At 39.0% G+C, this 11,072-nt stretch overlaps 2 protein-coding genes across 2 annotated transcripts; one reads left to right on the forward strand and one right to left on the reverse strand.

Annotated features, from left to right (window-relative positions):
- Positions 1-1,747: 1,747 nt before the first annotated feature.
- LOC120007340 lies at positions 1,748-4,268 on the reverse strand. The gene is made up of 6 exons (XM_038857538.1): positions 3,663-4,268; positions 3,437-3,583; positions 3,109-3,366; positions 2,568-3,005; positions 1,950-2,462; positions 1,748-1,867 (listed from the first exon to the last, which is right to left on the reverse strand). Exons 1-6 carry the CDS (start codon positions 4,266-4,268, stop codon positions 1,748-1,750), a joined length of 2,082 nt encoding a protein of 693 aa, XP_038713466.1.
- Positions 4,269-7,397: 3,129 nt separating this feature from the next.
- LOC120006833 lies at positions 7,398-8,305 on the forward strand. Its single transcript, XM_038856935.1, has 3 exons — positions 7,398-7,513; positions 7,601-7,815; positions 7,903-8,305. Exons 1-3 carry the CDS (start codon positions 7,424-7,426, stop codon positions 8,210-8,212), a joined length of 615 nt encoding a protein of 204 aa, XP_038712863.1. The 5' UTR covers positions 7,398-7,423; the 3' UTR covers positions 8,213-8,305.
- The last annotated feature ends 2,767 nt before the right edge of the window (positions 8,306-11,072 follow it).

Here is an 11,072-nt window from a genome sequence, read left to right on the forward strand (position 1 = left end):
GCCAGATCAGGTTCGGGTTCTGAGTTATTTGTGATCTTCGTTATCGCAAGTCTGAAGAGAGGTTCGTTGGTTAACATTTCATATCACTTTTGACAAGCGAGTACATCTATATTCTGAGTAATTTTGTTCCATATGTTTCTCAAGTGCATGTGAAGTTCTGAACGAACACATTATCTACTCATAGCATCTGTGTAGTTAAGCATATTGAGTTTGTAGTCGAACAAATATATATGTAGTCGAGCATTTGTGTTTTTATGGTCGAGCATTTATGTTTTCATGGTCGAGCAAAGTTGTTTATGGTCGAGAATTTGTGTTTTTATGGTCGAGCAAAGTTGTTTATGGTCGAGAATTTGTGTTTTATGGTCGAGTAAAGTTGTATTATGGTCGAGCATTTGTGTTTTTATGGTCGATCAAAGTTGTTTATGGTCGAGCAAAGTTGTTTTTGGTCGAGCAAAGTTGTTTATGGTCGAGCATTTGTGTTTTTATGGTCGAGCAAAGTTGTTTATGGTCGAGCATTTAAGTTTTTATGGTCGAGCAACTTATTATACTTTTTTTTATGGTTTTTTGTTATTTTCAGGAATGACATCTATTGATTTTGTGATCCTCTATGGTGGCCAATGGGAAATTTGTCAAGGGATTTGCAAATACAAAGGTGGGAAAAGCCAAGGTGTAATAGTGTCCGAAACAATTTCTTTTGCGGAATTTGTGGATTTGATATATGAGTTGATTGAAGTGGATCGTAGTGCTGGTGAATTGTTGATGAAATTTGCTTATAATACACATTTTGATATGGAACCGATGGTGCTAGGCAACGACCGTGACTTGCAATTCTTTCTTAGGCAAAATGATGATCCTCGAAGACCTGGAACTCCACTTTGTGTAACAATTCATCAGAGAGAGTTTGTTTCTCAAGATGTAAGTTTCATTCCTCCTCAGCGGGAACAATTTCATTCACAAGATGTGGGCTTTGTTCCTAATACGCAGCAGTCGCGACAGTGTGGCAGTGAATTACCTTTACATGTTGATTTTGACAACGATCCGATTAGTCCTCAAGCCGGATGCATGGGCTTTAATGAATGTGGTTTTAGTCGATACGATAAAGATAATGCAGATATTGATGATGGGGCTGATGACTATCAAGAAAATATTGAGGTTGATGACTTTCAAGTGGATAATAATGGGATTGAAAGTTCGGTACTTCATCGACACCCACCTCCATGTGCGGGCGGTAACTTAGCGGATGGGCCTCCTAGCAACAATAACATTGGCTCAAATTCGCTTGGCACGTCGAACTTTGTTGGGAGTAATAGTAGCAATAGCTATTGGGGTGGTAAAGTTGCGATTGGGCAGATTTATTCAGACAAAAAAGAGTTACAAAAATATATTGCTATGTATGCTATGAGCAAGAACTTCCAATTTCGCGTTATTAAGTCGACCAAAACTCTTTTTATGATTCAATGTGCTGCTAAAGGGTGCGAGTGGCGTATGCGATCTATAAGAGTCAAGGATTCGGAGTTGTTTAAGGTGACGAGGCTTAATGACAATCACAAATGCTCTTTGGACTTTATTAATCGAAGTCATATGCAAGCATCAGGAAAGGTTATTGGAGAATGCATTAAGTCAAAATATCATTGTCCCAAGAACAATCCTTGCTTTCATTGAAAAGTATGAAAGCCTGCGTAACCCGGACCTGTTCAGTTTGTAATAGGTTAAAGTAGCTATTGATATACTTTACAAAAGTTATGGTCTAACTAGTTGGAAATATACTTACAAAGAAAAAACTGTCGAGCACTGCAGACTTCTTCTTAAAAACTTCAGGGTTATTGGCAATCCTTCTACGAATATGGTACATTGCCACATCAAGGTGCTACATAAAGATTATGAATATGTTAAAGAAATTTTCATCATATATCTTTTCAAAATAAAAATTTTCAGTACATAATAATTACCTTGTCCGATAACCAGGTTTCTGGTCTGATGGCATCCACAAACCAATTCTTGTCTACTTGACATGGCTCCCAACTTATCAACTTACTTTCAAGTGTATTGTCTTTCATAAAAGCAAGTAAATCGCGTGCCCATTCCTTTGGATACGCTCGCTTCAACTGTAATATTGGAGCGTCTGTCAATGGATTAACTGTCTCATTTTCCACCATAAGTTTCCTCCTCTTGAAGCTGGGGGAGGTAAATGGTGTTTTTGTTTGTGGTCCAGGCCTCTTCGCACGCTTATTCTTATTTCTGGTATACTTGCGTGTCCCACCTGGTGTAGCCGTGGGAAACTGAGACTCTCTAATCTCCTCCACTCCTTCAGAGTCCTTGTTTATCTTCTCTGGTGTAAACCGATGCTTTGAAAGCTCTAATAGTTCATCCACAGCTTCCAGCTCCATACTTGGCAACTCCGCATCATTTCTTCCAACTATAACCTCCTCATTCTCATCCTTTTCCTCCTTCTTCTCATTCTCCTTTATTTGAACTCCAGCTTCTTCCTTCTCCACCTCCTCCTCCTCCACCTCCTCATCCTCCTCCTCCTCCTCCTTATTCTCATCCTTCTCCTCATTCTCTTTTACTTGAACTCCAACTTCTTCCTTCTCCACCTTCTCCTCCTCCACCTCCTCCTGCTCCTGCTCCTGCTCCTGCTTCTGCTCCGGCTCCGGCTCCGGCTCCGGCTCCGGCTCCTTCTCCTTATTCTCTTTTACTTGAACTACATCATCCTCCTTCTCCTCATTCTCCACCTTTTCCTCATTTTCCTCCACCTTATCCTCCTCCTCCTTCGTATCATTCTCCTTATTCTCCAACCCCTTGTTTTGAGGTTCAATCTCATCACTTAGAACCTCATCATCCACCTCCATGTTAGTTCCTATTCTAAATTCCACTACTGTCTTCATATTATCCTCCACAGACTGGAAAAATGCATCAAAATAAGTTGTAACCTCATTCCTCAACAACCTATTTATTTTTTTCTGCTCAATCAACAACTTCTCCATCCCAAATAACTTCTCAATAACCTGCACAATGAAAAAAAATGTGAACAAATGAATTAATCTAAGAACAAAACAAAGAATTAATGTCCGACCAAAAAAAAACATAAAAAACAAAGAATAAACTTACTCTTCCCATTGGATCATCCTCCCACTCAATCTCAGGGTTGTGGCGATTATTGTCCTCATCTCCAAACAAATTCTCAAACGCATCCACCGCAACATTGCCCTCATCCGCTACATTGCTCTTCTTCTTTGAGCTCTTCTTCTTTGTCTTGGAGCTCCCCACAACATTGGTCGTCTCCTTTAACTTGGGGCTCCCAATACTACTCAAATATTTCTGCTCTAACTCTAAATCAGTAGGGACAAGCGTATCATGCACTTCTAGCTGTAACAAATAAGCATGGAAAACATTAATATATATATATATCATGCAATATATACCATGCAATATATACCTTTTTCATATCAAAAATATTGGAGACAATAGCATTAGATTCTGGAGTGGCAGTGCTGCTCCAGTTCAATATTCGGGGAAACCGGTTTTCTTTTCTCACATTTGCATAAGACATACCGATGCGCGGCACCGCTTCATAAAGCCATATCTGCAAACAACATTATTTTTCAAAGATATATTCACAACAAACAAAGCATAAACTTGTTTCAAAATAATTTAAGTACTACCTGAAGTACTAGCGGGAATCCATATATGCTGTACTTTTCCATCTTTGTCGATCTTTTTTTAAAATTTTCAGCACGACCTACCATGACAGATGCAAGAGACTTTGCAGTACGTGCGTAGCTCACAGATCCCCATGGATACTTATTAAACACATTAACATTATCAACCAATTGCAACCACTGAATATCTATGTTCCTACTACGCTCCCTAGGCAGTAAAACAGACTCCAAAAAATATACCAGAGCTAGCTTCAACACATCTTCTTCCTTTCCAGGTTCAGGATCACAACTCATGAAAACTTCATCTAACTTATTTCTACCAATGCTCTTATTTCCACCAAAATACAAGTCCCTAATCCTATGCACAGAAGTGTCAATCAAGCTAGACAGGGGAGGGACATCACCACATAACAAACCAGTGATAAGAGCAAATTCAGCAATAGAAAATGTTGCCCTCTTTCCAGCAAATTTGAACCTGAATAATATCACACCAGATTCTTCTTTACCAGAGTTTACAACTTGTCGTAGTAGAGCTTGATGTACCAACTGGCCAGAGAAATTCATGTGCCCCACATCCAGAAACATGCCAAAGCATGTTCTCCTAAACATCTCCAGTTGATCCTCACTAAGCTTCCTTTTGATTTTGCTTATGGATTCAGATATATTTGAAAAAACACTAACCTTACCTGGGAAATGATTTTTCATTTCAATCATGTAATCCATTTCTTTGAAAAATTGTCTATCTGAAAAGAAATAAAATAACCAAATTAATATTCACTTCAATCATCATACTCGACCAAAAAAACACATTTGCTCGACCACAAAAATAAATATGCTCGACCACAGTTTCATAAAATGCTCGACCACATAAAATTAACAACATTAAATGCTCGACTACAACAACAATGCTCGACTACAACAATTCTGCTATGCTCGACTAATGCTCGACCTACACAACAATTAAGCCCGACTACAACAATTATGTTATGCTCGACTACAAAGTTAAGAATACTGGAACACACATAATGCCCGACCCTAAATAAAACTGCTCAACTAATGCTCGACCTACACAACAATTAAGCTCGACTATAACAGTTATGCTATGCTCGACTACAAAGTTAAGAAAACTGGAACACTCATAATGCCCGACCGAAATAAAACTGCTCGACTAATGCTCGACCTACACAATAATTATGCTCGACTACAGAACATACATGCTCGACTACAAAGTTAAGAATACTGGAACACAGATAATGTCCGACCACCTGCATGCAAGCACCACCAAAAACCCAAGACTTCACCCACAATGTCACCCAATTAAACAGAGTTTCACCAAAAACCCAAGCCGGCCATAGGTATGTACCAAAATGCAAACCTTTTCATGTAATACCAAGTTAAAATCGAGTATATGTTAGGCAGAAAACTGAGCCAGTAAGATACTAACCTCAGAGGGGGAAAAATCTCTTATCTGTTGCCAAAAACTGATGATCGGAAGTTGTACGGTAATCGTCGAGCAGCCCGTCGAGCAAAATGAGTTTGAAAGAAGTGGGTTTTCGTGGGAAGGGGAAAAGCCAAAGGGTGGGTTATGTTTTCTAAGGATAATTTGGTCTTTGCAATATAAAACTAGGTCATTTTTACGGTTTATAAAAAAGTGGGTCATTTCTCTAGTTTGACTTTTTGAGAGGGTCATTTTTACAAAATTCCCTAATATGACAACTTGGACACACTCTCAACAGAAGTTATCCTTTTCACATTTGAAAACTTTATTAACCTCCTCGCCGATCCTACCTACCTCGAGTGCCTTCAAAACGAGGCAAAGATCATGTTCCTCCTGTCTCCACACCCTAACATTGTGCAGATCTACGATGTCTACGACCTTACATAGTCGCTTTCTCTGGTTTTGGAGCACTGTGAGTCCAACACTCTCTACGATCGAATTGTTGTCTCTAACTCTGTTTTCTGCGAAATCAAGGCGGCGTCTATGATCAAACAGTTACGCGTCGCCTTGTCTCACTGTCACGATCTTGGCATTGTAAGTAATTTTTATTTTATTTGGCAAAAATTGTGTGTTCACTTTGTGTTTCTGAGTACTGAACAGAGTGAATAATTTATTAAATAGTTAATCTTTTTTTATAAAAGAATTTAGGAAATTAGAAAGATAATCTTTCTTTTTCTCTTAATAAAGTGGGCTTAAAATTGTTAGGACTTAGACGGACCAAAAGAATGAGAGTCCCTTAATAACATAGCCATAAAATAGTAAAAATGACCCAAGTTAAGGCTCAAACTCGAAAGACTAATTTCAAGCTTAGAAAATTCCAGCTCCCCATTCCCCCTACGTCTACTTTTTGATCCAACGTGTCACACGCACTTCTTTTAAACGGCCAACTGAAATCAGAATTTTCAGGATCCAGACAGAAACACACCATCAATATTTCATCCACCCGAGAAGAAATCCTTCTCTTGTCTCTCAATTTCTAACTATTGCACTGTTCATGTTTGAAAGAATGTCTGACAGAGAAGAAGAAACTGAGAGTGGCGATTCTATACCACCACCCCCGCTACCACCATGAATGTCCCACTACAAGAAGCTGTTTACGCTCTAATGGCACAAGCCAGTATACTAAAAGACCACAGTGTTGAACATGACGAAAAGTCAAGAAGTACTCTGCCACCAGTCAAAGACTCTGCTAGGCCTCTTGTTCTTGGTGTTCCATGGAAGAAACGACGGTTTGATGTCACTGGTGGGGTTGATGATTCTGAAGAAATTGAGAAAAAGAAGAAGAAAGATCATAAACCCAGAAGTGTCCCAGTTGATCAAGATTCACAGGAAGATGAGACAAAGGAGAAAAAAACCAAGGCTAGAGTGGCCACGATAAAGGCATATCACACCCCCAAGAAGGAGCAAACAGTTAGCTAGTAAGCTCCTTGATGGCCTTTTAGATAATTTCTTCTTTCTGGCTTCACTAGTAAATTGTCCAGTACTTGCTGCAGCAGTTGGCTTTGTTTCAAACATAAGGATTAAAAAATAACATGATCATTTGGCTTTGTTTCAGAATCAGGAAATACTAATTTCTTGAAAGTTAGTCCTGACCTTCTGAATAAGACTGGTGGCGGAAACAGCTGCACTTGCGCTTAGATGGTCCATAGTTGAGTTCTTGCCCCATATGCCTCTAGCAAATGCCAGCTTTTGCCATTTCCCCGATACTTGAATCAAATTGTGGGTTCTTTTGAAAAAAAAAAAAAAAAACCAAACATTGAATTACGATTACCCTTTACAAGCCAAACTACTTTATCAGCTCATTCCCACAATTTGATTCTTTGCAATGGGAATTCTAATACCACGAACCAAACGGGATCTTAATGTAGATGTTTAGGAATTCTCGAGCATTGGAGGCTTGTGCCAACGAGTTCACAAGTCACCGAAGTCATTGTCCAATACTCAGTCTCAACCAACATAATAGATATTTGGATTTTGGCATATTAATCAGAACTTTTGTCTGTAAAAAGCTAATCTCTCTCTTTTTTTTTTAATGTAAACAAGAACAATGAATTTCGATGTGGCTGAGGTTCAAGAAATAAACAAAACAGTGGATAATATCTATGAGATGTATTTGAATGAACTGGATTTTAGGATTTTTTTTTTTTTTTTTTTACAGGGAAATTGAATTTTAGCCCACAAATTATCTATTTAGCTTATATAAAGATTCATAACTTTGTGACAGCAAACATAGACTCGTAGTGAGCTCAATTCACAGAGAGGAGCTATGGCTGTTGGTATTAAAACTATGGCAATCGTAGTTGCAGCACTTGGTATCAAATCCTTCGTCCATGGAATTCTTGCTGAAAACAAAAAGGTTTTTTCTTCTTTCACTGTTTAATTCTTCTCCTTCTCTTTCTGCTCATAAGATTATCCTAGTTCACTTGTTTTCCTTCGCTCACAGCCTGCTTCAGGGGAGCCAAATGTTTTCCACGGATTTGTTATCTGCGAGTACTCTTCAGACCCAGCAGTCTATTTCGGGTTCATATCATTTGCATTTCTCGTTGCATCCACGACAACCGGATTGTACTCTGTGTTCTATCCTTACAAGGGCAAATCTGTTCCTCTGAATGCTCTGGTTCAAAACGCTACCTGGGTCGTGTTCTTTCTCGTTGCTCTGTAAGTACTGAAAATCATATTTTCCTGTTGAGATTTTGCTGTGTTGGTGCAGGGTTAATTGATTTTGTGGGAGGAGTTTGGAATCAGGTGTGTTTCTTGTTTTGCTGGGGCTATGTTGTTGTGGGCAACAATCACTGAACTCCTTCACTTGACTCACAAAGTGCACCACAACATGAACACAGACTGTCCAACTGCCAAAACTGGTCTATTTGGTGGTGCTGCCTTCATGGCCCTGAATGCTTCACTCTTCTGGCTGATTAGTCTCATGCTCACGGACAACACCAGAGACGATTACTTCGATGACGATCTGCCAGAGATTAGTAAAGGCATTGACGGTAAGGTTTACACTGTAGATTCTAATGAGAAGCAACAGATCAAAGTGCAAGAATGTCCATAGAGGATGACAAGAACAAAAGGAGGAACAAACAATGTAGACAATAATGTACTGCCAAACTTTTTTGTGTAATACAATGTATGCTACTTGGCCTGTTTGGAATAAGCATTTGATGAAACAATAGACATTGGATTAGCTCGAGGTTTTGTCTATCATCTTTAAGATGCTGCAAGCCATTGTTAACTACCCTTTGGGTGTGCACGGGATAAACTTATAGGGCACGCACAATTAAAAACAAACCAAGTGGTGCTAGACAAGCCCAAAAAAAAATCGAATCTCGGTTGGAGAGCATGGCTAACATGCCCTTAATCATCAAGCCAGCCCCGATATTATTTGTTAAGAAAACATTGTCTACAGACTTGAAAAAGAACTTCTTAAATGATAAAAAAGATTAAGAAGTCAGAATTTTCAATGACATAAAAGGTCATCATATGTTGATAATTATCCGCTAATGCAAAGAAACAGCTTTCAGAGAAACCAGAGTACAAATGCTGAGCAGTTCAATTCATAATAATCATTTAAATAGAAAAAACCATGAACCCTTCCTTGCAATTTCTACTACCAGGAAAAACAATGGCAATACAGTAGCTTTAGCTTCAGAAGAAACAAGGGGAAGGGTACCAGTAACTGCTGAACAGAAGCAAGTCATTGTTCTCCACTTGTAGCCACTCATCCAGAGGCGGATCTACAGGTGGGCTAAGGTGGGCTAAGGTGAGCTTGAGCCCGTGTGAAAAAAAAATCAAAAAAATTTAGCAAATATACTTAAGCCCATTAACTTAGTCTATTTAGACATTATGCCACTAAGGTGGGCTGGCCCAAAAGAGGTAGATTTGGTTCCCAATTCTGAATTCCCATTCACACCACACCTTCGTCATTGTCTCAACTGATCTCATCAAGATTCGACACGACGAGAAGAATTTCTTCGTTTCTTCGACTCTGTGTCTAGGACCAGCCATCCAAGTCTGTGATTCACTGATTCTCCAGGGCCAAGCTCTAGTCGTCGAGCTTCTGTGATTCTCTAGAGTCCAGGCTCCAAGTCTCCAACTGTCCAGATCTTCGATTCTGTCTCTAGAAGCAGGTATTGCCCTCATCTCAGACCCTCACTGATTTGAGTGATTTCGAAATACTGGCATACTTTGCAACTCGTTTCGCCTGGCTTGAAAGTTGAATATGATAATTAAGTCTTTATTTCACATAATCACAATAGTTGTTTCAAGATCATTCTCAATTTCTCTTCAAATGCAATCCTTGAGCAATCTTTGGGCTTTTTTTTAATTCACAAAATCACAATGGTTGTTTACTTGTAACAAGCAATCCTTGGGCAGTCTTTGGGCTTTCTTTTAATTCACAAAATCACAATGGTTGTTTACTTGTTTCTTGTTACTTTCTATTTTATTAGGATGGAAAATCAAGGACGGAAAAAAGGGAAAACTATTATCTCCTTCTTCAGCAAGAAACGTGGAGAAGAAACATCAACAAGTGTCGATATTCCTATGATTACTACATAATCTCAACCTCAAGCCAAGGTTCCAAGGATTGCATTTGATGAGAATGATCTTGAACGAGATCCTGGACTACGTATTCCAATATGGAGTCATCCAGTTTATAATAAAGATGAAGTTAGACGTGGTTATATCAAATGGGGAACAAATCAACCTGTCTTGGCCAACTATCCGAGGACTAAAAGCGGAGGTCAAAACCAACGATTTCAACAAAGTTGGTTCATAAAATTTCCATGGTTAGAGTACTCTATTTCAAAGGATGCAGCATTTTGCTTTCCGTGCTTTGTTTTTCAAGATCGCGAACCTCTACATCCTGCTTTTACCGTTAATGGTTTCACTAGTTGGAAGAGAGTGAACAATGGGCCAAATGTGTATTCTTAACACATATGGGAGGTCCTACTTCCCCACACAATAATGCAGTGAGAAATGTTGAGGCGTTGAAGAATATATCTCGGCACATCGATAAAGTCATGAATGTTCAAAGTTTGGAAAATGTTAAGAAAAATCGGTTGTGTCTTAAGACTACCATTGATAGTGTTCGGTGGCTTACTTTACAAGGATACGCTTTGAGAGGTCATGATGAATCTTTAACATCAAAGAACCGTGGTAATCTAGTTGAGTTTATTAGTTTGATGGGAAAGTTGAATGTTGAGATTGATGATGTTGTCTTAGAAAAGGCTCCAGGGAATGGAAAATAAACGTCTCACTTGATCCAAAAGGATATTTTGCATATCCTATCCACAACAGTGAGAAACAAAATTCGTTAGTAAGGTGGGAATGCAAGGTTTTGTATTTTTGGTTGATGAAGCAAAGGATGCATCGAATAGAGAACAAATGATGATTGCTCTGAGATTTGTGGATATTCACGGATACTTACAAGAACGATTTTTTGAGATTGTGCATGTTGAAGATACTTGTGCTTTAACTCTAAAGAATCAAATATCGCAAGTTCTCACTCGACACAATTTGCACATCAAAGATTTACGAGGTCAAGGATATGATGGTGCCAGCAATATGCGTGGTGCATGGAACGGATTGCAAGCTTTATTTCGCAATGATTGTGAGTATGCATACTATGTTCACTGTTTTGCTCATCGTCTACAACTTGCTTTAGTTGCAACTGCCGAGAAAGAGATTTCAGTTTGGCTACTCTTTTCAAAATTGACTTGCATTGTCAATCTTGTTAGTGCTTCTCCTAAGCGGCATACTGAACTATGATCTACCCAAGCTTCTGAGATTGAATGTGACATAGCTAGTGGTGAACGTGAGACCGGTAAAGGGGCTAATCAGATTGGTACTTTGCATAGAGCTGGTACTACTCGATGAAGCTCACATTTTGACTCCATTTGTAGTTTGAAGAT

This window comes from Tripterygium wilfordii, chromosome 10 (assembly GCF_013401445.1).
Source record: "Tripterygium wilfordii isolate XIE 37 chromosome 10, ASM1340144v1, whole genome shotgun sequence".
In the NCBI taxonomy this organism is placed as follows: domain Eukaryota; kingdom Viridiplantae; phylum Streptophyta; class Magnoliopsida; order Celastrales; family Celastraceae; genus Tripterygium; species Tripterygium wilfordii.

What these genes read in the sequence shown, in the direction of transcription:
- LOC120007340 (XM_038857538.1), bottom strand. Translation starts at nt 4,268, where the DNA reads ATGTTTAGGAGAACATGCTTTGGCATGTTTCTGGATGTGGGGCACATG. An exon ending in GATTCCCGCTAGTACTTCAG is followed by an intron (nt 3,584 to 3,662) that starts GTAGTACTTAAA and finishes TGTTGTTTGCAG; the next exon opens with ATATGGCTTTATGAAGCGGT. An exon ending in ATATTTTTGATATGAAAAAG is followed by an intron (nt 3,367 to 3,436) that starts GTATATATTGCA and finishes TATTTGTTACAG; the next exon opens with CTAGAAGTGCATGATACGCT.
- LOC120006833 (XM_038856935.1), top strand. Translation starts at nt 7,424, where the DNA reads ATGGCTGTTGGTATTAAAACTATGGCAATCGTAGTTGCAGCACTTGGT. An exon ending in TTCTTGCTGAAAACAAAAAG is followed by an intron (nt 7,514 to 7,600) that starts GTTTTTTCTTCT and finishes CTTCGCTCACAG; the next exon opens with CCTGCTTCAGGGGAGCCAAA. An exon ending in GTGTTCTTTCTCGTTGCTCT is followed by an intron (nt 7,816 to 7,902) that starts GTAAGTACTGAA and finishes GTTTGGAATCAG; the next exon opens with GTGTGTTTCTTGTTTTGCTG.